This window comes from Eublepharis macularius, chromosome 1 (assembly GCF_028583425.1).
Source record: "Eublepharis macularius isolate TG4126 chromosome 1, MPM_Emac_v1.0, whole genome shotgun sequence".
Classification (NCBI taxonomy): Eukaryota; Metazoa; Chordata; class Lepidosauria; order Squamata; family Eublepharidae; genus Eublepharis; species Eublepharis macularius.
In genome coordinates this window covers 186,164,605-186,190,652 of record NC_072790.1, presented here as the reverse complement: position 1 = coordinate 186,190,652, position 26,048 = coordinate 186,164,605, and the positions used below count along the sequence as shown (strand labels likewise).

The following is a 26,048-nucleotide window of genomic DNA, read 5'->3' as shown; positions in this document are numbered from 1 at the left end:
ATCCTTATGGTGTATGCTGGTGTCAAGCCGTATTGGGATTTAAATACCAGCAACAGGAATAAGATCAAGTGTAGGTTCTATCACTGGCAGTGAGTCTAGAATAATGATTAGGAATGGGATCCAGCCCCAATTCCTCCGGATGGCAAGCTATAGATACGAAGTGTTACAGTTCTTCATAAGAAAACACTTCCCTTTATATAATTCAGATAAGGAGAAATATAATCCCACCACCATCAGCAAGTCAATGTGTCTTGTTGCTATGTGCCACTCTATTTTTCTTTTTACATTCTATCCTTGTCTCCTGCTTACAACCAGTCATTTACAGACTGGTTGTTTATGCCAACTTAGATGCTATTGGGAAGATCCCCTCCATCCCCACAACATCATGATACTTCATGCACCTCCCTGGTTTTCCATGTTTTTCCTCAGATCTTTCCCAAGCCTGCTTTGCTGTGAAATTTGGGAAAAGATCACAACAAAACCAGGGTGGCTTTCATGTGGACAGGAAAGTTCTACCCACATCAGCATAACTTTCCTTGCCCCAGTTTCCTGCAACAGTCATTTCCCTACTACAATCAGAGGGCTTTTTAAAAAAAATTGGCAATTGACTATTATTACAGTTCTCCTTTTCCAGCTCCTTTTTTTGAAACTCCTAGGAATTTTGAAGGGTAGTTGTGATGCTAGATAACTCTGTTCAGAGTTCATGGAGGGTTCCACTCCATGTTCTCCATGAACTGCAGCAAGTTCTCACAGGTTAATATTGATTGTGAGTATATGTTCTGACGAGCAGGAGTTTAGAAAAAAAACCAAGTTACCCAAACTGTGGGTAACTACTGTGTTTTAAATTGTTGTAATCTGCCCTGAGCCCACTTGGTTGGGGAGGGCGGACTATAAATCTAAGTAAATAAATAAATAAACCTCCACATTAGCTTCAGCCAGTTGGCAGTGTGTGTGCAGAAATGAGAACATGTCCTTAAAATAAGAATCATTCAACATTTTCCAGCAAATCAAATAATCTTCTACCTCATAGTTGTAGTAAGGTTGGTTAATAACTCCTGCTATTGCTTTTCCTTCATAAGCAATTCCAATAAGAACAGTTACATGATCAAGAAGACCTGGAAGAGGTAATAAATAGAGTTGCTTGTAGCAATTTAAGAGGAGAAATGGAAGAAAAACAGAAGCCATATATAATTCTAACTTTCAGCCACTGTCACACCACCACTGTGAAGTAGGTTGAGCTAATAGAATGTGACTGGTCCAAGGTCACCTAGTGAACTTCATGGTCTCTTAGATCCTAATCTAACACTAACAACTATACTATACCAGCTCTGTTGGAGCAGAACCAGTCAGATACTTCTGCAAATGACTTAAGAATGAGATTTAGATTATGGAGATGTAAGTCTATTGGGACCTTTAGCCAGAATTTTCAGCGTCATAACTAAGTTTTGGTATAAAGCTATCATAATCCCAAGAATATGACCTTCAGAAAGTAGAGCAGAAAAAAAATCACCAAGCAAAACATTTTTCCTTGGCACAGAGAAGTGTATGCTTTCCTGACAGAAAGGATTCAAGGAGCCCTGGCTAAAATCGTTCTCTTGATGAATAACTTGGGATTCTCCTAATTCCTGAGTAATTACTAAAGACTGTCAACTCTATATAAGAAAGAGGAATCTACTACACTGAAAAAAAATCATAAACACAGAGAGCTAAGGCAGGCCTAATTTCTCCCACCACAATTTGCAGCAGTCTGGCTTGCCAGCATGAACGGTTCCCAGTCCAAAGAGAGAAAGAAAGACTGCAGGTTGCAGGTTGCATCATTGCCATGTAAAAATTGATCCTCTATTACTAGTCATTCTTTACATAAATGTCCACAAAATATTTGGCAGTTTTCCCCCCTATCTTTATTTATCTTCTTCAATATAGGCTTTGTTAAGAGATGGTGCTCTGGTATCTGAAGAACAGAGTTCTGACTCTTGAAAGCTCATACCTTGAAAATCTCATGGGTCTCTAAAGTGCCACTGGACTCAAACCCAGCTGCTCAGCTTTAGATCACTTAGAAAGTTCAATGCCCAAGTAATAATCAACTAGGTAACATCTAAGCAATCATTTGCCTACTGCATTTTTGTTTCTGGAGGCTTTACCCCCAGTTAGGGTCTGACAGACTTAATTCTCAGAGATTTTCAGGATAGTGGAATTCGCTCAAATTTGCAGGCTGCATTATCAGGGCTGTATGATTTACCTGAAATAGGCCAATACATGGGACCCTCATTAAACATACTAGACTACTTACAGACACAGCAATTACTTCACAGAAATGATTTTCTACAAAGAAAGTCACTAACGTAATTTCCTGCTTTAATGACATACAAGGTCATGGTGGACCTTAATCGCAACAGAATCAAACCTATTGAAGAATGACAACCAGCTCATTCTTAAGCAGAGTTATACCCTTCATTGATTACAAGAGGCTTAGAAGAGTGCAACTCTGTTTAGAAGTACATTGTTAGTTACTTAACTGATCATTCCTCTTGCAGTGCAGTTTCCATTATACTACCAAGCCCAATTTTCCAAGTTTTCAACCTCTACCTATCTTACCTCTACCTATTGAAGGATGGCATATTTATAAATGGAAAGTTAAAACTGAATATTCCCAATACATTCTCCATTGCATTTACTCAAAATGATAAAAAAACCATACCTTCAGTATATTCTTTGGTTCCATCCAGTGGGTCAACCCATACAACAAGCTTTGAAAAGAAGTAAAACCACAGAGTTTCAAGAACAGATACAAGTCAGGATATTCACATTCTGCCAGCAGGATGGAAGAACTTGCATGGTTATTAGAACTGCAGGAATGATAGGGTGGTATGAAAGAAACTAATGCCACCAGACATTTACAGAAGGGATATTAGGCTTTTTGCAATAGTGTTTGCAATCAGACCCTTCCTTCTGCAGAGGGACAGTTTATAGATATAAATCATAAACATCCCTTCCTCATATAGCATAAGTGCAAGACACTGCCTGGCCTGAAATAGGCCAGCCAGGTAAAAGAGCTTGGAAAAATATTTTAATAGGAGCCTCAAAGCGGCAGACTGACTAAACACCCCCTCCATGCCCCAAAGAGATGCCTAACTTAACACAATGAGGCTCCCAGGCAGCTCTCGACATCTTGTCAACACTCGACCTCATCCATTTACCCTAACCAAGCAACACCAAGCTCTTTAGGAAACCTGATAGCTTTTCCCATCCAGTACTCAAAGCGTCATCAACCACCATTCTCACCAACAGACCACCTCAGGTAGACCCATTAAGCCTCTCCCAACTCACTGTTCACCTCCAGAGACAGTCATCAAATCATTGTTTTGGGGGCACGTTGCCCTATATCTGGACTCCCTGACCACTAGTGAGTGTTTATGTGTTATGGATCCATCCACATGCCTCCAAATCCATTTAGACCTTGTGAAATGCTGGCCGTTTTGCTGCTGCCTCCACGGACACCTATCTTCAAGACTGGCAATTATCGCTATCCCTGAAACTGCTTTCTCCCCCTTCCCTCCCTGATTTTTAGATAGCCTTGTCTATGTACTGTGTGAGATTTCTTTATGTTCCATTAAAAGACCTTTCTGATTGGATATCTGTCTGGCTTATTTGAGAGTTCTATAAGGGAATGATGCCTGTAAACATAGGTGGAGAATCTCAATTATCCCCCTCTCATAGAATCATAGGGTTGGAAGGGACCTCTAGGGTCATATAGTCCAATCCCCTGCACAATGCAGGAAATTCACAACTACACCCCCCCCCCGACTGCCCCAGTAACCCTTGCTCCATGTCTCCTTTAAGCTAATTCCCCCAACTAATTAGATGACCACCTATTTGGGTAACAATAGGTCCACTGTACCTTTAAGAACACCTTTTCCTCTATGAACTCCCTTGCTCTACAGATGATGACCTGCTCCAAATTCCTTCATATGGGAATGCAAGGTTTACATCTACTAGCTGTAAGACTGAGAGCCAAGCTACAAGTGACGCATGACTCAGGTTGGACACATCAGCTTCCCTCAAGTTTTGATGGGAAATGTAGGAGTTCTGGTCTTGTAGCTTGGCTCCATTTAACTGAAGTTTACAGAAATCCCTCCCCGCCCCCCCCACACCCAGCGGAGGGGAAGGGGGGTGCCCAGCGAGAGCCTGATGCCTGCACTCCCCTCCTGACCACATGTTCTCCCTCCCATAGGCTGCTGCTCTGTAAACTTCAATGAAATGGAGAGCCAAGCTGCAAGACCAGGATGCCTACATTTCCCATCAAAACTTGAGGGAAGCTGACAAATGTTCAACTTGTGTCAGGCGTCACTTGTAGCTTGGCTCTCAGTCAATAATGGTCCTAACACTAGAAGACCAGCTCCCCCTAATAGGTCATCTTGCTTCCTCTCACTTTTCTATCTAGAAGGCTGAGAAACACTTCTCTATTCTATCAAATCTTTCAGACTAGTTTATTTTTTATACTGAAACATGATGCCTCTGTTTATAGAGGATATTTGTAATTTTAATCTTGTACACTGTTTCTACATTCTGAACTACTGAAATGTTTTAATGTGACTGGCTGCATTCAGAAGTTACCAGCAAACCAGAACAAGCCAGCTTTATCCTAGCATTTCCTCCTCATTACTTTAAGCGCAGAGCCAATATTGAAGAGTTCCTGATTTAAAAGAAGCCACAGTTTGTTTTGACATCTAAATTGGGGATCTCTAATAAATTGCAGTTTGTTCCTTGCTTACAAACTGACATTTTAAATCATGGTTTAGAATCTCACTTTGAAAGCAAAAAACAAACTGCCATTTGTTAAAGAGGTCCAACTGGGACGTCAGAATTTGCAGTTACTTTCAAACAAGAAAGCTCAATAGCTGTTCCATGTGAAAAGGAAAGGAGAACGGGTGTTTGAAATGGAGAATAAACCAGGCTTACAAACAAACTGGAAGTTGTTCATGACAGCTGAATATAGCCATTGTTTTAGATGTTTTACCTAAGAACTGTTTAGAAAGCCTTGAGGCTCAGTAAGAAAGGCAGACTATAAATAATATAAATAAATAAATGCCTCTTCAAGTTAAAAAGGGTGCAGAAATACTGTAAATAAAATGAATACATGAAGCTGCCTTACTATAAGGCAGACCATTCATCTATCAAGTCCGCATGGTCTACTCTGACTGGCAGAAGATCTACAGAATCTCAGATCATGTCCTTCACATCACCTACTACCTGATCTCTTAAGCAGAGATCCCAAGGACTGAAGCTGGAACCTCTGTATGCAAAGCAGAAGTTCTTCCATTACCAATGACGGCTCCTCCTGAAATTCTTCCAGCAATGACTTTAACACCAACTTACTATTGGAGTCCTCAACTCTGAACCCAATAGTAGCAATGGCACGTTCAGCAAAAACTAGCAGCGTGTACATATCATATTGGAATAGTCCAATCATTTTTTAACGTTTAATTTTAAATACCTCTTCCTCCTTGATGGCATTATATTGGGGAGGGGATGCTTTCTTCAGTATCTCCTCACACTGGCCATCCTCAAGCAGTTCTTCATTTACCTCTTCAGAAGGAAGATCCTGATGAAGAAGGATACACACATTTAAAGTCAACAGTACTCAGCCAAGCTAGTAAATAGGAACTCACCTAGATACAGCTACGGGGAAGCTTTTATAAGCTGGCTAACATGAGCTCAATATGCTACAAATTATTAACACAAGTAAGAGACCCATAGGAAGTGGAAATCCCATCCCCCACAATGTGCCCTTCCCTATATATGCACATGTAGATCTACACAACTGTGGACAACACACACCAGGAGGGGAAGCATGATTAAAGGCAAAGATTGATTCGGTTTCGTTTTCCCGGCCATGTCGGACGCTCCTCTCCGCAGGTCCGGGAGGAAACGTCCGAGCAGCCTGACTGGGCGGTTGACCCGCGAGGGTTAACCCCCAGGACTCCCAGTGAGGGAGACGGGGTCCGGAGCACAGCGGGAAGAACCCCCTGAAAGCAATGCAGGGGGTAAATTGCCCGTTTGCTCCAACGGAGGCCGGCAGACTTGCGCAGCACTTCGCGTGCTGCCGGGCCATGGAGAATGGCAATAAGGAGATTTAAGATGAAAACCTGTAAGTAAGCGAATCCCTTCTGATTTCTAAGCGTATGCGAAGGATTGGTGGGAGTTGAAGCTAAGAAGTCGCGGATTTCTTCCCCTTCATGGAGTTTCGGAACTTAGTTGGCACCCCCCCCTAAGATGGCGACGAAAAAGCAGAGCCCAGCAATGAGTAAATTGGTGATGGCGACGTTACAGGGGAAGGGGGAAACTTTGGAAGAGATGGTGAGACGAGCAGTCTTTGATGCTGTGCAGCCCTTTGTAGCGAAACTGAATGAAATGGGGCAAAAGGTTGATTAAGTGGAAAGCGAAGTGAAAACTATTAAAGAAACAGCGACCGGAGCAGAGCAGTCTGCACACGAGAACGCAGTACTCATGAAAGCAACAAGTAAGGAAGTGAAGCTTTTGGAGAATCAAATAATAGGATTGCAAGTGGACCGTGCCCAAACGGTACTGCATCTTCAGAATGTAAAAGAGGAGCAAAGTGAACATTTAAAAGATCTGGTGTCTGGACTTTTGGCGCCATTCGCAAAGGCAACTAAAGAAGAGTTAAAAAGCGATATTTTGGAAGTCCGGCGGACATCTTCAAAGTATGTAATGAAGCGTCAGCTGCCTCGCGAGATTATTATTGACTTTTCATCTAAGAAGACTCGGGACACCATCTTATATAATTTGTACAATGTGGACTTGGATTATTTGGGCAACAAGGTTAAAATATTGAAGGATGTTCCATTTTTGGCTCATAAAAGAAGACTTAAGTATAAAGGACTTGCGGCTTTCTTGAGGAAATGTGATGTAAAATGTAAATGGTTGTTTCCAGAAGGCGTCTAGTTTAGATATAAGGATCAAACCTACAAGATTACATCCGAAGCGCAGCTGACAGACTTTTTGTTCAACCATCAGGAGTTCCAGCAAGAAGAAAGTCCAAAGTCTGAAGGGGAAAGTGGGGGGGGGGAGAGCGGGGCGCAGCTGCTCCAGCTGCGCAGAGAGAACTGAGACCGAGACGCGGGGGGCGGGGGGGGGGAAGAAAACCTGATCCTGAATATAGTCTGTATTGTATAAGATCTACCAATCTGATAGCATATTAGAAAGTTAACTTTTAAGAAAAATTGCAGCATGAAGGGAATACAAGACATGTAGCGTAGCGTTTGTTGTTTGTATGTTGCTCTTCCCCTTTCCCCAGTCCCCCCTTCCCTTTTTTTCTCTCCCCCTTATACTTTTGTAGTCTTTTGTAGTTTTTTATGTTAGATATTAAAAATAAAAAAAAATTCAAAAAAAAGATTAAAGGCAAAGATTTCTGTGTTCAGGATGTTCTAGAATTAGCAGATATGAACAGAAAATATATCAGACCAAGCAAACAACCACTGTAAAGTACAAAGGGAAAACTGCAGGAGTTCAGAGTCCTCACCTCTTCCCCAATAATTGTCAACTTTGGGAACTTCCGTGCCAGGGAGGAACAAATACTCATCTGTACCAGTCGGTCAGCTTTAGTCTGAAGGTCATTAGCTCCACACTATTAAGAAGGAAAATCAATTAGTTGATGTTCACAGCAACGAAACAGATCATGCAGAATTCCTATTTTCCTCCTGTTCCCAATGAGAATACACTAATATCAATGAAATATGTTTAACTGTGCAACTGTAAGCAGAGTTTCACCCTTCTAGGCCCACTGACTTCAACTCTGCTTACTCTTCTAGCAGCAAGGAGTGCAAAATATCTCCTTTCTGGGATCCTCTTCTTTATTTTCTTCCAATAGACTGCCAGTAGCCACCTTGCTTTTGCCTTAGCTACCCTTCCTAATTTATGCAAGGCTTCTGAACAACAGAGTTAAAACAAAGGTGAATAGTGCTGTACAAACATTCCAGAACACACAGGCTACAAACTGCTTCCAGAAGACTTCCCCTAACCCCAAAGTCATGGAAACAAATGTCTTACAAAAGCAGGTATGGATTATTCTTTCAAAAGCCTAACCTTGAAACCTGCATGATCCAGATTAGCAGAGTCATTTAATGCTGCTGATAGGGAGACACTCCATTGCTCCCACATGTTAGCTGTTAAATTTATTGTTTTGACTGATCATAAGTGATTGGACAATAATATTATTATCTAGAAAGCATCTCCCAAGTTAGATGTTGTGTAATGATCATATTAAAAAGAACAGGGCCTTCAGTTCGAAAAGTCTCTGTCCAATTTGAAATGTAACCAAAATACTTTTGGACTTTGCTCACATTCACTAGCTGTACCTACATGGAGTTTTTCTCCATTTAATATAAAATTTTTTGAAAATAAATTTCAGTGAGACTCACTTCCAAGAAAACATGCACAACTGGACTAGGTTGGTTCTTCCTTCCTCTTTAGATTCCAGCATAGCAGATACTGAATAAAAATGCTTTATATGAGGTAAGAAAGCAACATTATATATCTGCCAATGAAGTGAAACATTTCTTCCATTGCTTGTAAGAATCTTACCCATTGCCATATTCAGCCAAATCAGACTTTTAGGTATACATTTACTGTAATTACTTGGAAGGAAAATGACCCTGATTGTAAGATAAGCCCCCTAAAAAGTTATACACACAAAAAATGTTTTTACTAGACCTAACTGTAACTAGTATGAAAATGTAAGACACCCCCCCCTCCTTTTATGGCATACCAGGGGGAGGGGGTGGGAGACACTAGGCTTGCATTTGAGAAAATACAGTAATACAAGTAGAGAGCCAGCAAAAAACCTGCATGGTCATTTCATTCCCCCATGGTGTCTGAAGAGGGGAGCTCTGACTCTTGAAAGTTTACACTCTGAAAATCTTGCTAGCCCTCTGTATCCCTTTCCTTACACAATTTCTTCTTTCTGACCTCCTAGCAGCCCTCATATCCTCTCCCCTAGCTCTGCTTCCTTCTGTCTTCTCATTCACCAACCAACCTTTATTTTATCTGCTCACACAGTCTTCAGCTTTATTTATTATTTACTCTTGCCACGAAAACCCCACTAGGGGTTGCCATAAGTCAGCTATGACTTGAGGGCAGCACACACACATACTTCCTTTATCCCCAAAGTGGACACAAAGCAGCTTACATTATTCCTCTATTTTATCCTCATAGCACCAACCCCATGAGGTAGATAATACTGAGAGGAAGTGAGAAGCACAAGGTCTCATAGAAAGCTTCTATAGCAGAGCGGGGATTCAAACCCAGCTCTCCCAGATCCTAGTCTGACACTTTACCCACTACACTACACTGACTCTCAGATTTCATTCATTCCTTCCCCTTTGCAGCCTCTCACTGAGCAAAGTCTGGCAAAGTTGTAGCAGTCATACAGTAACAAGTTGCTATTGTTACCAGAACTGCTCTTTATTATAATGGGGAATTAGCTGCAGCAGTCTGTAACTATTAATATTAAGCGAGGATCATAACCTATGTTTACGGAGGTCCCGATCCCAGACACTCTAGTGAAAAAGAGGCAGACAAGGAGTAAGGTCCAAACACGTGTATTGAGTGTAGCGTAAGCCTAGCTTGCACAATCATACAAAGAACATACAAGGTCTAAGAAATACAGAGTAGGAAATACAGAGACGTTCGCATTAGCTGGTTCCCAACGATGATAGGGGGAATACTCACTTATCCTGGAGCGAAGCAGAGACGCAGCAGCGAGGTGGCCCAATGCCAGCACTGGGACCACAGACGGACAGCAAGGAAGTCTGGATAGGAATGGCCTGAGCACCGAGTGGTCTGGGAGACCAGCTTAAATACCCCAAAACGTACCCTGGGGCTGGTGCTGTACTTGGTGGTTCTCACAGATTAAAACAAAGGGTCTAATGGGCTACTGAATGGCTTGGATGGGCCACTTTGGTAATCAGATCGTGATAAGTGACACCTCAGGAAGAGGGGACAAAAGAGGGAGGGGGAAATCCAAGTGGGCTGAAAGGATGTTCCAGCGGACAGGGCTTGTCCTGATGTCATCAGCTTCTGGAATGCGGAGGTTTCTTTGAGATGCATTCTCTAAGTGCTTGGGATGGTCGGCACTTAGTTCCTTCTCCGGGGCGGCTCCTAAGATATGCAGAGCGGGGCGAGGGGCTCTCGCTGCGGACGTGGTGTGCCCGCTTCGCCGAAATGGCTTCTCAAAGCAGTCTTCTTCCCAGGGTCTTCTGGCTGCCTGAGAACATGGAGGCCGGCTGGGCATAGCTGGGGCTGGATAGCAGGCTGCCCGGTAGCGAGGGCAAGCTCGGGGACCGGCCCGCGGGAGGCTCCAGGCGGGAACTGACCAGGGAGCGCCTAGCCAGGCTCGCTGGAGGTTTCCCCGGCAGGCGCCCGGCTGCTAGCAGCGGCTTGGGCCCATATGAGGCAGGCTTCCATGGAGGCAGGGGAAACAACACTTTAAAACACAGTCCAAGGCAGGGAACAGGCACGGTCCGTGGCAGATGGCAATGCAGGCACGGGGCACACTTGTAAGAAAGTCCAAACACACACTGGGAAATCCAGATACAGGTCTGGGCAGGGTTGCCCAGGAAAAGAGTCCTTTGTGCAGTTAACCAAACATGGGGTCAGTAAACTACACAGTCTATTGCAGCAGCAAGGTAATTGACACGCAGGCAGGAAACTGACACGTGTATCAGAACACACACGTGCAAAGCAGTCTTTGTGCAGCAGTGAAACAGTAATGCAGGAAACTTTAACACAGTTCATAGCAGGCTTTATAGCAGGGGAGGGGGCCTACTTGGCAACAATTCCCCCCCTCGGAGACCCCGGGACGTCAGGCGCGCGGGTCTCCGAACTTGACTTCAAAGGCGAGGTGGTCGGCAATGTCCGGTGGTCGAGCTTCGAGCGAAGAAGGAGTGGGAAGGGAAGGGGGAGGAGGCGTCACTCAAAAATTTAGTTTGGAGAACCACCTAACCGAATAAGTGCAATTTAGATCAGCCAATGGGCTGCAGGTCTCTGGGTTCACACCGGGGGTGTGCTAAGTGCAATCGTCAGAATACATAGTAATAATTCATAAGCAATAGTAATTCATAGTAGTAGGCAGCAATGATCAATTCATGCATATAAATAGCAATAATTCATAATTGTGTACATCGATTAATTCATGATTGAAGGTAATTCATACGTAATTCATGGTGGATTAAAAGCACTAAAAACCAGGAGCAATTCATATACATGGATCAATTCATGGATAATTAAAATCATAAATAGATACATAGGATTAAAAGCAGGGACAACTAAAAGCAATTCATACAGGGTAAAGTGAAATGTGCAAGCATGGCATAATTCATCAAGGGTAGAGTAATTCATACATGGCTAAAATCATAAATACATATATGTGATTAAAAGCAATAGTTCATGAAGTCAAAAGCAGCAAGAATAAAAGCAAGTGCGTGGAAACAATTCATGAGGGGTAGGCGGCGGAAGGGCTCATGGGGGCAGAAAAATAAACTCTGCAATTAAAACCAAATCAATATGGCTGGATTAAAATCAAATTCATAGACTAGAACTGCCTCGGCGGAGGGAGTTGGGTTAAGAAGGCAATTCAAAAGGTTAAAATCAAATTCATCGGGATAAAGTTCATGGGCGCACTTGCAATAGATAGAGGGAGGGACTAGTTCGGGGCTAAATTCATGGGAGTAAAATTCATGAAAGCAATGCAAAGAAATTCATAAAACAATAGAGCTACAAAGATCACAGATGGCTCAGTCCGCAGTACAGCTGCTGGACTGGGTTGCATATTTACAGAAACGAGCAAGCTTAGTCCATGTGTTCCAAAACACACTTCCACCCCCCCTTGCTGTCTGCGTCAATCCGCAGAGCAGGGTCGGCAGGCGGCGAGAAGGGCTTCAGGCACACAGTTCTAGTCCTCATGGAGGTAGTGCCGCTGGTGGTCGTTTGGAGACGGGCCGTGGGCTGGGAGGCAGAGGAATATGTCCCCCCCTAGTCCACAAGAGGGCCTCGGAGCGGAGTCCGGCAGCAGAGCGTCCATGGGGCCGGTGCAGGATCCGTACACATAATAAACATAATCATAGTTCATACCGGCACAAGCAATAAAACAAACAAGGGTTAAAGGAGGGCGCCAAGAATAACCCTTAAGGCAGAAGAAGGTCGGGGTTATAGTGATCCAAGCGGTAAGACAGCTGGAGTTGCTGGAGCTGTCGGCGGCTCCAACAGCCCAAATAAAGTAGTGAGGCACATAACAAAACTTGAAAGGCCAAAATAACAATGATCGGGTGCAACGCCAAATTGTAAATTCCAGTGGCAGTGGGGCTCCAACCAAAGAGGGTTTCCCACCACGAGTGCTCGCCGATGGTCTTAATGCGCTGGACAAGATCCAAAATCTCCTTCCCGTTGTGGGACACAACCAAAGCAGTGGTATCCCCGTCCCTCTGGATGCTCTGGAGGGTGCGGTGGAGCTGCGGGTGGGCCAGGAGCTCGTGGATTAGCTCCAGACCGATGCCAAGGGAAACTGGCTTCACATAACGATAGATGGAGGGTGCCACCAGGATCTCTTCTTGGGTCCAGACCGGTACCGTGTAGGTGAAGTCGCAGGCTGCCACCGAAGACAGGTTGCAAAAGCAGCGATTGACTCCCGGGATCACGGGCTTCAGCTGGAACAAGTTCAGGACCACGAAATCGCAGGCCGTTCGCACGCAGGCACGTCCTTTCCCAAGGTAGACCACAGCAGAGCTGTTCTCCTGGACGACCTCAAAAGGGCATTCGTTGAGGGCGTCGACTTGCGGGGCTACACAGGGGTGATGAGGTGCAAAGGCTTGGTCCTGGCAGATGAAGCCGGTCTGGTCTCGATGCTGGCACCCTTGGAGGCTGACGAGCTGCCATCCGGTCGGGGTGAAGCGGGCCCAATGGTCGGGGTGGCGGGCGTAGAGGACTTCGGTGTCGCTGACTTGGAGTCCCAGAGGCACGACTGGATACACATGGAATGACTCGTGCGCACTGGCCGTTAATAAAAATAATTTAAGCTCCTGGGTGGTCGGTGAGAATGAGGAATTTACAAGAGACCACCAGGATTCAAGCTCCAGTTCTATGGGTGACAATTTGGGCATAATCAATCTTTTAATTTCCAGGGGCAAGTGCCCGTCCGTGGCTTGCCGAATTAGCCCCATGGCCACAGCCTGGTTTAATTGTTGGGCTTGCATACATGCCATGGCTATTGACATGTTGCGTTCCAAAGACTGTGTTCCTTTGAGCAGCAGAGAAAAATCTCTTTCAATTTGACTCTCCCAGTTAACTAAAATGGAGCTGATCTCGTGTTGCCCATTCGAAATGGAATTTAGGGACTGCACCACCGGTTTACCTAAGTCAGAGATGCTAGTCGTGACATGGGCAAACTTATTAGCGAGAGTCTCAATATTGACCGAATCCATGATTGCTAAGCCTCCGGCTGCAGGAGCAGTCCAGTCGGCAATGCTTCGTCTGGCACGCGAGAGAGAGGGGGAGGGATCGATCCACAGTTGTAGCCATGCATTCCAACCCTTGCTACCGGCCTCCAGATAGGGAGCGCACTGCGGCAGCCTCTGGGTTATATTTAGCTCAGCTAAGTCTATGCGGATCTCTTTTAAAGACATTTGCGGGCGGACTAGAACTCTCTCTCGAATGTCAGTCTTCAAAACATGGGAGCCCACTATATGCGTGCCGCCTTGGCTTAATTGCTTATTGCTAACAATCAAAGGGTCAATTTGGATGGTGTGGGTCTCCTGGGTCCGGATCAGCAGGGAATAATTGCCTGGTTCATGAGTCAAATTTACAAAGAGCAGCCCAAGCCGGTGAAATTTCTCTACTAGGGGCTTGGTTTGGCATTCGGGCGTCTGTTGAACCAGAATCCAATCGGGTGGGCCGTGTTTGGCTAGGTCTTCCTCTTTTACAATCCAGGTCAGGTTCTCCCAGCGTTCTATAGCAAAGGAGAGAACTGCGCCTGAAGGGGGCGTGATAGTGACTGATGCAGACTCAGTGGCAGTGGTGCCTAGTAGGATGGTCATTCTAAAGGGGTCTCCTGCCTTCCATACTGCGGCCGACACTAAGATAACTTCACAGTATGGTCCGAAAGCCTCAGTGACAAATGGCGAGGTTTCGAAGTTGGCAGGGGTGGTATATCTGTCTACCACCGGGACTGCGGTGGGGGCTGGCCTGATACGGGGAAGAAACATACAAGGAATCGGAGCAAGTGGTGAAACTGTATCAGTAGGCGAGTAACACACTAATTCTTGGGACAGAGTCTTTACTCCCACACATAAAATGACAAGCTCTGGGGGTCGGATCCACTGCTCTTCGCAACTGCGGAAGTTAGTGCGATCCGTGGGGGTGGTCATATTGCTCTGCTGCACAACTTTGCAGACCATCATTTCGTTCCCTGCCAGGGTATTGATGCATCTCCAGTGGGGGTAGAGCATTAATTTAGACGGGCGTCCCTCTATTAGGGTGCCTGCCAGCACGAGCAAACACAGAGTAGCCAGGTGCCTCATCTCCTGGCCTTCCTTTCCTTTTTGTGCCGAAAATATCCTGGGGAGACCTGCGGATATAAGTACAGGCTCCCTGAGTTCATTGCAGCAAAAATAAAATAAAGTAAAGGGGGAAAAAGGAAAAAGGGAGAGCGTTTTTCTGCCAGCACTGTCTATTAGGTGGGGCTCGAACGAGAAGTCCCGGAGCACTAAGCGAGCCTTCCAGCTTGTTGCTCTGGGGAACTCCTGTGCGAAGGTTTCTTCCTAAAGCATGTATATTTCAGAGGGGAAACGTCTTTACGTCGAGCGAGGGTCGGCTGTGCGTTAGGCGGGATTATGCAAACTCGCCCCAGGGGTCCCTGGGTGCCTGGACTATGTGGCCTTCAGGTGCCCCTTGCTTGGCGACGGGCTACTTTTATTTTGCGGGCTGAGAGCTGTCGGTCCGGCTCGGCCTGGCCTTGCCGTTTTAAAAAGAAAAGAAAACTAAAGAGCGGTTTCCATAACTATAAGGGTTGCTGCAGACGGGGGCCCTCGCTTTAATTTTTCAAAAATAGGCCTTCATCATATGTTTGCAGGACAACCAATTTTTGGGGGGGGGGACTCCCTCGGGAGGCCCCATCTTCTAGTTAAGAGAAAAACGATACACCGGGCAAAAAAGAAAAAATACACTGAGCAAAAGAAAAATGCACTGAGCAAAAAAGAAAAATACACGGAGCAAGAGGCATACGGGTGTGGGGTACTTTCGGGTTGCCCTTACTTGGAAGGCCTGGCAGGGCTTCATTAAAACTTCAACATGTCTCCCCCCCTTCTTTTCCCTTGTGCGGTACGGGCAAGGGAAAAGATTACGTGGGGCGGGCGGCTGCTGGCGGAAAGGGCCGAAGTGGAGCCGAGGGCGCTCGGCGGCGTTTATCGAAAAGCGGCGGAGGCGGCCGAGATCTGCCGGCGCCACTGGGTCTGGGTTATTCGGGGGTCATCTTGGTGCGGGGGATCCTGGCTATGTAAATGAGGCACGCTGCACCTTGTGCGTGGCGAACGCACCCCAATAACATATTGCAGAGGGCACATATTTACAAAATACTGGCAGGTCTTTTACCTTTGCACTAAAGCGTACTGGCTGGTGGCGCCGTATAGCAACTCACCATGACGACTATGAACATTAGTAAAAGAGGGATATTGGGCTATTTGGGGGACCTTTTCCAGGGGAGGCACGGCCCTCAAAGCCAAAGCCGACCATCATGCGAAAGCGTGGGTCTGGCAGGTGAGACCCCGAATCTACGCAGATGCGGGATCTTCACCAGCACGGCGGGTGATATATTTTCGAATACAGGGATCACCTTATTTGGTGGTTCCACCATGTTCGAAAGAATACAGTCACCTCTGGGCTAAAGCCTCTCCAAACACTTCCACACACAGCAAATCTCTTTTGCCTGTGCAATTTTTTTCCGAACATGCGGCTTACAATCCAATTAAGAATCACTTTCGGTGGTGGTCCTATTTGGCTTTGGTTGCCGTGTCTTCCCCAAGGGTCCCAACTGTGGGGCCCGCCTAATGAAGTTAAAGAATAGAATTGGAAAAACTCTTGACACTCACACTTACATCTACATATTCTACTGTTTCTTTTATACTAAAGCTACAAAGGTCTGGTCTAAGGGGACCCAGGGTATCTCTGGCCCAGGGTGAAGGGATATTTGGCGAATCACTGGGCAGAGGGGGGCTGGGCTGGTGGCGGTTCCCCCAGGGTCGTACACAGGGGGGGCGGTTTGCAGCGGCTTCCCTTTCCATTCTTTTAATTGAGAGGCGTGAAAGTATTTTAGCCACGTTCCTCCTGTCTTTCTCTGGATGGCTACCTGATAGACAGCTGGGGAGACTCTTTTTGTGATAGGGACTGGGCCTTGCCATTTGGCTGCTAGCGAATGCGCCTTTTGCGAAAACTTCCTGTATAGGACGAGCTGTCCTTCCTCCCACTGCCTGGGGTTCCTGACCCATCCCAATTTGCGGTCCATATCCTTCTGAGCTGTGCCCAACTTCTGGGCCACTTGCATGTGGACGGCGTGTATAGACGAGAGCAGGTCTTGGACCCAAGCATCATTAATCACTACAGGCTGCATATCGGAAGGGAGCTGCGTATCTAGCCAGAAGGCTTCTGGGAGCTGCATTCTTCGCCCTGTCATCACCATATGGGGTGTGAGCCCGTGAACTGCGGTAGTGCCTCTAATGGCCATTAGGATTATGGGGAGTTTTTCATCCCAGTCTCTCCCGGAGGAGCGAACCATCTTGCGGAGAGCCTCCTTGAGGGTCCGGTTGGTTCTTTCTATGGCGCCTGAAGCTTGAGGGTGGCCGGCTATGTGGAAACGTTGCTGGATGCCCAGTGCTTTACAAAGCTCCTGTGTAACTTCTCCGATAAAGTGTGAGCCTAAATCGGAGTCCATGACTCGCACAATGCCCCATCTTGAAAAGACATTGTTGAACAGTAATTTGGCTGTGGTGGCTGCATTGTTGCGCTTGCACGGAAACGCTTCGACCCATTTGCTAAAGGGGTCTATGACAGTGAGGCAGTAGCGATTGCCGCGAGCAGTGGGGGGAAGGGGGCCGATAAAGTCAATCTGTATGCGAGCCCAGGGTCCATCAATTCTCTGATGCTGGAGGGGAGCTCTAGGTCCGGTGGGGTCTGCATTAACCATAGCGCAGGACAGACAGTTGTCTACCCATTGCGCTACTTCGGTGCGCATGCCAGGCCACCAACCAACCTCTTTTACCCTTTCCAGAGTCAGATCCTTGCCTCGGTGTCCCTGCTCGTGGACAAACTGAATTAAGTCAGCCCTAACTTCCAATGGCACTACCCAATGGCGTTCGCCGGCTGCATCTACTGCCCAAACTATGTCTTCCTCTTCTCTGATCATGAGTCTCCCTGTCTGATCCCTTCCTGCGGCTAGGAGGTCAGTTATTTCTGGGTCAGATCGCTGCAGTTGTGCTAGGTCTAGTGTTCCTGCGGTTCCCTGAGCTTGGCTGCGGGCTTGTGCCCGAGTGGTGACAGGGCGGAGGGGACAATCGGTGGCAGATTCCGGTAGGGGAGCATTTTCAGTGGCGGCTGCCTTGGCTGCGAGGTCTGCCTGGTCATTCCAGTAAGCGGTCTCTGAGTTCGTCTTCTGGTGTCCCTTGACATGGGTCACCTGCGTTGGGCCTGAGCGAGACTGGAGGAGTGCTGCTACTTGCTGCCATAGCTGTAGGTGGGCTACGGGTTTCCCATCGCTAGCTCTCCACCCCTGATTCTGCCACACCGGGAGCCAGACCGTGGCGGCTTTGGCCGTCCAATCCGAGTCTGTGTAAATGGCAAGTGGGCTTTCTGGGGGCTCAAACTCAAGCACTGCCAGAAGCGCTTGCACCTCAGCCGCTTGGCTGGAATGGGGGCGGGCTGGACCTTTGAGAGTATGGGCGTCGCTCACTCGCACGGCGCCGTAGCCTGTCCGAGGGGAGCCTCCAACGTGAAAGGAGGAGCCGTCACAGAACCAGCATGTGAAGCCGTTCTGTCGGGCTTCCTCTAGCGGGACTCCCCAAGTGACTGGCCAGACAACCTGCGGTGGCGGGTCCAGGGGGCACTCGTGCTCGGTCCCGGTTACCAATAGGCCATAAGGGGCTGGAGGCTCGGTGGTCTCCTTTTTAAATTCTACTCCGCGGTTGACCAGGGCCAGGGTCCACTGTGCTATGCGGGCGTTTGAGACTTGTCCGTCTTGTATTTTTCCCGACAGGATATATTTGAGGGGCGTGTGAGTGGTTTGAACTATTGTACGTGAACCTCCTATGATAAATTCCCAATGGGTCAGACTCCAAACCAGAGCAAGGCATGTCTTCTCGCATGGGCTAAACTTAGTTTCTACTGCGGTTAGGTTGCGAGAGGCATAGGCTACTACTCTAGCGGTTCCTGCTTGCTGCTGGGTGAGCGTGGCTCCTATGCTCTTGTCTGATACTGCCAGCTGAATAAAGAATGGCTGGGTAACATCTGGATGGGCTAGGGCCGGGGCTGCGGCCAGGCTGCGCTTTAGCTCGGCTAAGGCTGTCTGTTGCTCCGGTCCCCACTCCCAGGGAGTGTTCTTCTTGAGGAGAGCATAAAGGGGGCGAGCTTTGTCTGCAAAGGACTCGATGAAGTCTCGGGAAAAGTTAAAAGTTCCTAGAAGGGCCCTGAGGGAGGGGACATCGGTGGGCGCAGGCAGCTTGGAAATGACCTCCATTCGCTGGGCGTCCGGGGTGCGACCCTCGGGTCCCAGGGTCAGACCCAGGTACTTGACGCTGGTCTGAATCAATTGGGCCTTTTCCCTGCTTGCCTTGAACCCAGTCTCGCGGAGGAGTTCCAGGACTTCCCTGGTGATTTGGCGGGCTAATTCTTCCGTGGGGGCGTGGACTAAAATGTCATCCACGTAGCTCAGTACGTGGGGCCTCGAGGAGGGTTGGAGGCGTTCCCACATCTGAACTACATGGGCATGACAAATGCTGGGGCTGGAGTGGAATCCCTGGGGTGTCCGCTTGAATGCGTATTGCTGGCCGCGGAAAGTGAACGCGAACTTGTACCAGCAAGACTCATGCAACCGGATGGAGTGGAAAGCATTGGCCAGGTCTATGACCGAGTAGAACCGGGACCCAGCGGCAATGGCCGTTAGGATCTCATTATACTTGGCCACAACCGGGGCAACTGGAGGGGTGGTGGCATTCAGGGCACGGAAGTCGACCGTCATTCTCCAGGTCACTCCATCTGCTTTCAGAACTGGCCACAATGGGGCGTTGCAGATGGACTGCATCGGGAGTATGACGTCCCACTCAAGGAGTCCTTCTATAGTCTTGGCTATCCCTGCCTCAGCTTCTGCTGGGTACTTGTACTGTCGTTGGGGAGGGGGGTCCTTTCCTTCAATCAGGACGCAGGCGCCCTTTACTATCCCACACTCGGCCTTATCTGTCACCCATACTTCGGGAAAGTCCTGAACCCAGGGGTCTCCTGTGATGGGGGCGAGAGGAAGGGGGGCCTTGAGGGCTGCGCATCGATGGACCGCATTAACAAAGTCTGGGCCTCCCGGGATGCGCCACAGGAGCCCGTTCGCTAAGTCAATGGTCAGTCCCTCGGCACGGAAAAATGGCATGCCTAAAAGTCCATCGTCTTCTCCCCGGTTTGCGCACGCCGAAATCCGGGTGGCCAGGTTCCCAACGGAGAGGGGGATATCCTGCCAGACCGGGGATTCCTGTGTGCCGCCTCCAAAACCGGCGAGCTGCATGGTTGTGGGGGTCTGGGTGCCCTTTGTGACTAAGGTGGGCCGGAATATATTAAGTGAGGCTCCGGTATCTATGAGGAGGGTGGCAGGCTTCTTCTTTTCCCCGGGAGTCCCGATCCCTGCCTTCACTGTCGGTCTCCCCCATGTGTCCGGCTTTAGTTTGGCAACTATGCCCACGGAGGGAGACTGGGACTCGGGGCAACCCTATTCTGATCCTGCACTCTGGTCGGTGGAAGCGGCGCTTCCTCTAAAGGGGTTGTTGGGGCTCGGGCGCTCCCGGACCGCAGCTATCGGGGGACTCGAGAAGGGAGGGTCTGGCGGTAAAGGGGGCGCCGACGGAGGTACTGGGGGCTGTTGCTGGTCTTCCCACTCCATGATCGCCTTCATTAGAACGGACGTGGGCTTTCCGTCGAAGAGCTCCATGTTCGCTCCAATGTTTTTGAGGCGCATCCAAAGTTCCCAACGGAGGGAGTCCCTGGACTGGGGCGTGCTGCCGCGGTCCCGGTAGCCCTCGTGGTCGCCCTGTGATGCTCCCCAAGCATTAGACTGATCTGGAGGCGGGTAGACCTGATGGTGGTACGGGTGCGATGCTCGCGAGTGAGAAGGGGCTATGGGTGCATCCTGTAGTCGGGGCTCGTGGGGTCCTTGCTGGGAGGAGGAACTGTAACTCGGGGCGGGCCCAAAGGAGACTCCCGGGCGGTAGTCCCTCGGTCCCCTTCCCCGGTTAAAGCTACTGCTCCTTCCCCTCAGGATTCCTCCCCTTGCCTCCGGATACGGGCTACGTCCCTGTGGTCGGTATTGAGAGTGGGGGCCATGATTGGCATAGGTGACTGCACTTATCGGCTCGCTCTCCTTCCTACGAGAGGCCGGGGGCTTCACATGGCGGATGGCGCCGGTTTCTCGCAACAGGCCAGCAATGCTTCTGATGCGAGCCTCCAGGTCTCCCCATGAGATGATCCCGGGCTCCACTCCTGCCAGTGCTAGGCGGGTGGTACTATTGAGTCCATCTAAGACTGCTCTCCTGAATTCTAATTCGTCAAAGTCGGGTACATCGCTTGCATCTAGGTCCACTTCGTCTGCTAGCTCAGCAAGAAGCTGTTTCCTAGCTAAGTATGCCTCTGGGTCCTCTCCGGGTTTTTGAGACTCTGCAATGTACAGGGCTTTCAAGCTTTTGGTGGGCCACAGGAATGCACAGATCTCTTTAATTGCTCCATACTGGCTGCGGGTGGCTAACCTTCGGTTAGAGATATAGGCATTCAGGGCCGAGACTATTTCAGGGGCAGCGCATTGGCGGGCCAGCTGGGCCACATCGGAACCACTAGCGGAGGGCTGGGAGGTGGTCACATGGGTGAACCACTGGATGGCCGTGTCTCGGTTTAGGGGTCCCATGCGATCTGCTATGGCTTGGAGCTCATCGGGCCTCCAATTGCGGGTTTCCTTAACGACCCGGTCTGTCTTCCTCGTCCATGGATACTATTTCCTTGGTGGCTATTGGGTGGAGGGGCTGTGGGGCTTCCTCGGGTTGGGACGACTGAGATGCCCAGCTATCCTTACTATCTTCTGGGAGGGCCAAGAGGGCTGAGGGGTGCACGGCGAAAATTACGGCCTGTTGCATCCCCAAGTGTCGCTTTAGGGCCTCTAGCTCCCTCTTACAAGCTGAATGGTCCGCGGCGGTGGTTTTAGACTGGTTGTGGTCCGCCATGAACCGGGCGGCATGGGTGAGCTTAGTAATCTCTTCTTGTCCCTCCGTTAACGCGTGCTCAGCCATATCGGCACGAGCGGTGGCCGCCTCAGCCTTGTGCTGAGCGTCCTGGAGGGCGGCAGTTAGTCCTTGCTTCCCTAACATGAAGTTAACGCGTTCTGAACGCCACTCGGCTGCTTTTTCCTCATGTTCCTTCTTTTCTCTCCTTAGCTTTTCTATCTCCTGTTCCTGTTCTTCCTGAGCTACTTGGAGCTTATTAATTAGGGACACGCTGTCCTGTAGGGCGGTGAAAAGTGCCCAGGCTCCATACCTATCCTTCTTACTTGACCTAGGTTTCTCTTTTTCGCAAAAATCTTGGAAGGCGCTTCTGACTATCTGGAGCGGGTCGGGTCCCTTGAAGGAACCAGCTTCCCAAGGGCAATCTCCCTTCTTAACTAGCCACTTCTCCAGGCGGGGCACGGTGGGGTTTGCCCGGTACATTTTTCCTTTTAGTTTAAGGCTGATCTCGGGGGAGGTTAAAGAGTGGATCAGCGACACCAGGGGTGGGGCGATTAAAGCTGCTCAAGGGTTTTAACAACTTCTTCCTCTCTATGTTCCTTTTGGGAGGTTTATCCTTCCCTCAGGTCCTCAAGGGTTTTTACCAGGGGGTTTTAAGGTTCTACTTTTAGGTTCACAGGGTATTTTTAAGGGTTCTACACTCAGTTCTTCTCCACCGGGGGAGAAGGAAAATTCCTATTCCCGTTTCAAGCTTGCCTACAAGCCACGGGACCAGGAAAAGTTTACTGGCTCAGAGGGTGCTCTCAAGCTCTCTAAGCCCAAGAACAAAAACGCTCAGTGCTTCCAAGCCTCTGCTTAGAAGCCAAAGCTCAGGGGTCTCCCAAGCCTATGCGCTCAGAAAACCAGAAAGTGTTCCCAAGCCTCTGCTCGGAAACTGAAGTGCTCCCAAGCCTCTGCTCAGAAGCTGCAATTAAGGGGTCTCCCAAGCCTCTGCTCAGGCAACCAGAAATGCTCCCAAGCCTCTGCTCAGAAGCCAAAATGCTCTCAAGCTCTCTGCCCAAGAACTGTACTCAAAGTGTCCCAAGGCCTCACGCTCAGAGACAAACGGTTAAACTGTCTCCAAGCCTCGACCAAAAGACTGAAAGCGCTCAAGGACTGCCTCTGCAAGTCCCCAAGCGAAAGTGCTCAGGAGTAAAGCCTACTGTACTCCCAAGCGAGGTGCGCTCAAGAGTTCTAACAACTCCCAAGCAAAAGTGTGCCCAAGAGTCCCACTGACTCCCAAGCGAGGTGCGCCCATGAGTCTGACTTAAAACTCGCAAGCGGAAAGGCGCCCAAGAGTCTACCTTAAAACTCTTAAGCACGGTGCGGCCGGCTGCCGCGGGGCTTCAGGAACCTGGCTTTAGATTCCCAAAGCTAAACTGACTGAACAACCAAACGGACTAACGATCCCTTCACGTTTCCTCCGGAGCGGGGATTGAAGCCTAAGTGCTGGCAGGAGCGGGGTTTGGACGGACTTAGGAGAGACGGGGGAGGGCGGAAGAGAATTTTATATGTGCTGCTTCAGGATGTATATATGCGTATATATCTAGAGCCTACTTCTGGGATCCCACCCACATAGACGCGTTTAGGCGGCCCGGAAGGTGGCCAGGAACTTCACCAGTTCAGAGGTCCTCACCCACAGTACACCGGTTATAACGGCTGGAGGGCCTCGCGGTGCACCACAAAAGGCAAGTAGTCCAAAGCTGGCTGAAGGAGGAAATGGGGGAAAAGCCAACCCACAAGATAGAAATGCTCACTAGAGCCACACACACTCACACTTTTAATTCCCTGAGCTAAATTGCGCTCTTTACACTGAGGTCTGGAAAATTTTCCTCTAAGTCAGTTCGCTGAAAACACGCGTGTCGACTCACGTGCATTCACACGAACTGGGTTATGCCCGCATTCTCCACCAGTAAACTGTTACCAGAACTGCTCTTTATTATAATGGGGAATTAGCTGCAGCAGTCTGTAACTATTAATATTAAGCGAGGATCATAACCTATGTTTACGGAGGTCCCGATCCCAGACACTCTAGTGAAAAAGAGGCAGACAAGGAGTAAGGTCCAAACACGTGTATTGAGTGTAGCGTAAGCCTAGCTTGCACAATCATACAAAGAACATACAAGGTCTAAGAAATACAGAGTAGGAAATACAGAGACGTTCGCATTAGCTGGTTCCCAACGATGATAGGGGGAATACTCACTTATCCTGGAGCGAAGCAGAGACGCAGCAGCGAGGTGGCCCAATGCCAGCACTGGGACCACAGACGGACAGCAAGGAAGTCTGGATAGGAATGGCCTGAGCACCGAGTGGTCTGGGAGACCAGCTTAAATACCCCAAAACGTACCCTGGGGCTGGTGCTGTACTTGGTGGTTCTCACAGATTAAAACAAAGGGTCTAATGGGCTACTGAATGGCTTGGATGGGCCACTTTGGTAATCAGATCGTGATAAGTGACACCTCAGGAAGAGGGGACAAAAGAGGGAGGGGGAAATCCAAGTGGGCTGAAAGGATGTTCCAGCGGACAGGGCTTGTCCTGATGTCATCAGCTTCTGGAATGCGGAGGTTTCTTTGAGATGCATTCTCTAAGTGCTTGGGATGGTCGGCACTTAGTTCCTTCTCTGGGGCGGCTCCTAAGAAATGCAGAGCGGGGCGAGGGGCTCTCGCTGCGGACGTGGTGTGCCCGCTTCGCCGAAATGGCTTCTCAAAGCAGTCTTCTTCCCAGGGTCTTCTGGCTGCCTGAGAACATGGAGGCCGGCTGGGCATAGCTGGGGCTGGATAGCAGGCTGCCCGGTAGCGAGGGCAAGCTCGGGGACCGGCCCGCGGGAGGCTCCAGGCGGGAACTGACCAGGGAGCGCCTAGCCAGGCTCGCTGGAGGTTTCCCCGGCAGGCGCCCGGCTGCTAGCAGCGGCTTGGGCCCATATGAGGCAGGCTTCCATGGAGGCAGGGGAAACAACACTTTAAAACACAGTCCAAGGCAGGGAACAGGCACGGTCCGTGGCAGATGGCAATGCAGGCACGGGGCACACTTGTAAGAAAGTCCAAACACACACTGGGAAATCCAGATACAGGTCTGGGCAGGGTTGCCCAGGAAAAGAGTCCTTTGTGCAGTTAACCAAACATGGGGTCAGTAAACTACACAGTCTATTGCAGCAGCAAGGTAATTGACACGCAGGCAGGAAACTGACACGTGTATCAGAACACACACGTGCAAAGCAGTCTTTGTGCAGCAGTGAAACAGTAATGCAGGAAACTTTAACACAGTTCATAGCAGGCTTTATAGCAGGGGAGGGGGCCTACTTGGCAACACTATTGTAAGTTGTGTGCTGGGCACTGCTGGGTTCAGTCAATTCACACACAGTATGGAGTTTGTCACTGAACTCAGGCAAGTTATGGGCCATCAAGTTGTCCAGTAGCCACTGCTATACCTAGTTGTGCAAACTGCAAGACAGCAAGTCACCTGGCAGTTGCTGCTGAGCCTAGCCTAATGAGTCCTCCCTCCAGAGCAGAAAGGAGGGAGCAGGGGCGCACTGGCAGGCCAAAAGAGCCACAAAAGGGCCTTCCCCCACCTTTTACTTACAAAAACCAAGGTTTGAAAGATGGTAGTATTGTGGTTGCCTAGCAATACAAACAAAGGCCACTGGGATCTCATGTCTTAAAGATACAGGCACAGTTTTTTATTACTAGGGTAGGGGAGTTAACACCCTCAATATATTTTTTCAGATTTCAATTTTTTCTGTGAACCTGAGCCTCTTCTCAGTCTTGTAGAAAGATCTCTCTTGTCTGTTCATGGTTCCAATCTCTGGATTTAATTATCCACAGATTGGTCCATGTTGAGAATTAGTGGGGGACCCACAAGGACATGTGAGGGCATCTCATTTTCCTCTGTATTCTCTTCCCCACTATTTCCTCTTTCCCTCCTCCTAACAGTGCCCATATTCTTTCCCTGCTTCCATCTAATCCATCAAACTTCTCCTCTGCTCAATTTTATCCTCATAAGCAGGTTAGGCTGAGACTGTATAACTGACTCAAGGCCATCCAGTGAGCTTTCAGAGCAGAGTGGGGATTCAAACCTGGATCTCCCAGATCTAGGGATGCCAGATCCCCCGGGCTTGAAACCAGAGGACAGGGTTTTTTTTGAGGGGGTATGCCAGGAAGACTCACCTAGGGTTGAGGTTAGCAGGAGGGGGCAAGCTCTCAAAGGTTGCCCACCACCGGCAGGCACCTCAGGAGTGCACGCTGTGCATGCTCCCAACCGGTGCAGTCATTGCATCGCCTGCAGAAGCATTTCTGAGCTTCATTTGGGGCCAATTTGGGAAGTAGCTGGGTCTGGGCGAGTAATGCAAGCAACGTGGTAGCAATTCACCTGGTAGTTGCTCCCAGGCCTGGCCATTATTCCTTTTCCCAGGGTGAGATTGGCCATTATGGGTACCAGGATGCTTCCTGGGGGGCTGGCAGCTTCCCTCCCCACCTGGGCCAGGCCAGCCCTGTG

The 26,048-nt window shown here is 48.9% G+C and overlaps 1 protein-coding gene across 1 annotated transcript in view; it reads right to left on the bottom strand.

The window, feature by feature from the left end:
- Positions 1–26,048, bottom strand: part of BPNT1 (3'(2'), 5'-bisphosphate nucleotidase 1) — a 38,327-nt gene that overhangs the window by 5,089 nt on the left and 7,190 nt on the right. The window contains exons 3-6 of the mRNA XM_055000263.1: positions 7,541–7,645; positions 5,495–5,602; positions 2,699–2,747; positions 1,024–1,115 (exon numbers count right to left, since the gene is read on the bottom strand). Coding sequence (XP_054856238.1) covers positions 1,024–1,115; positions 2,699–2,747; positions 5,495–5,602; positions 7,541–7,645 — 354 coding nt within the window. The remainder of the gene's footprint in view (positions 1–1,023; positions 1,116–2,698; positions 2,748–5,494; positions 5,603–7,540; positions 7,646–26,048) is intronic.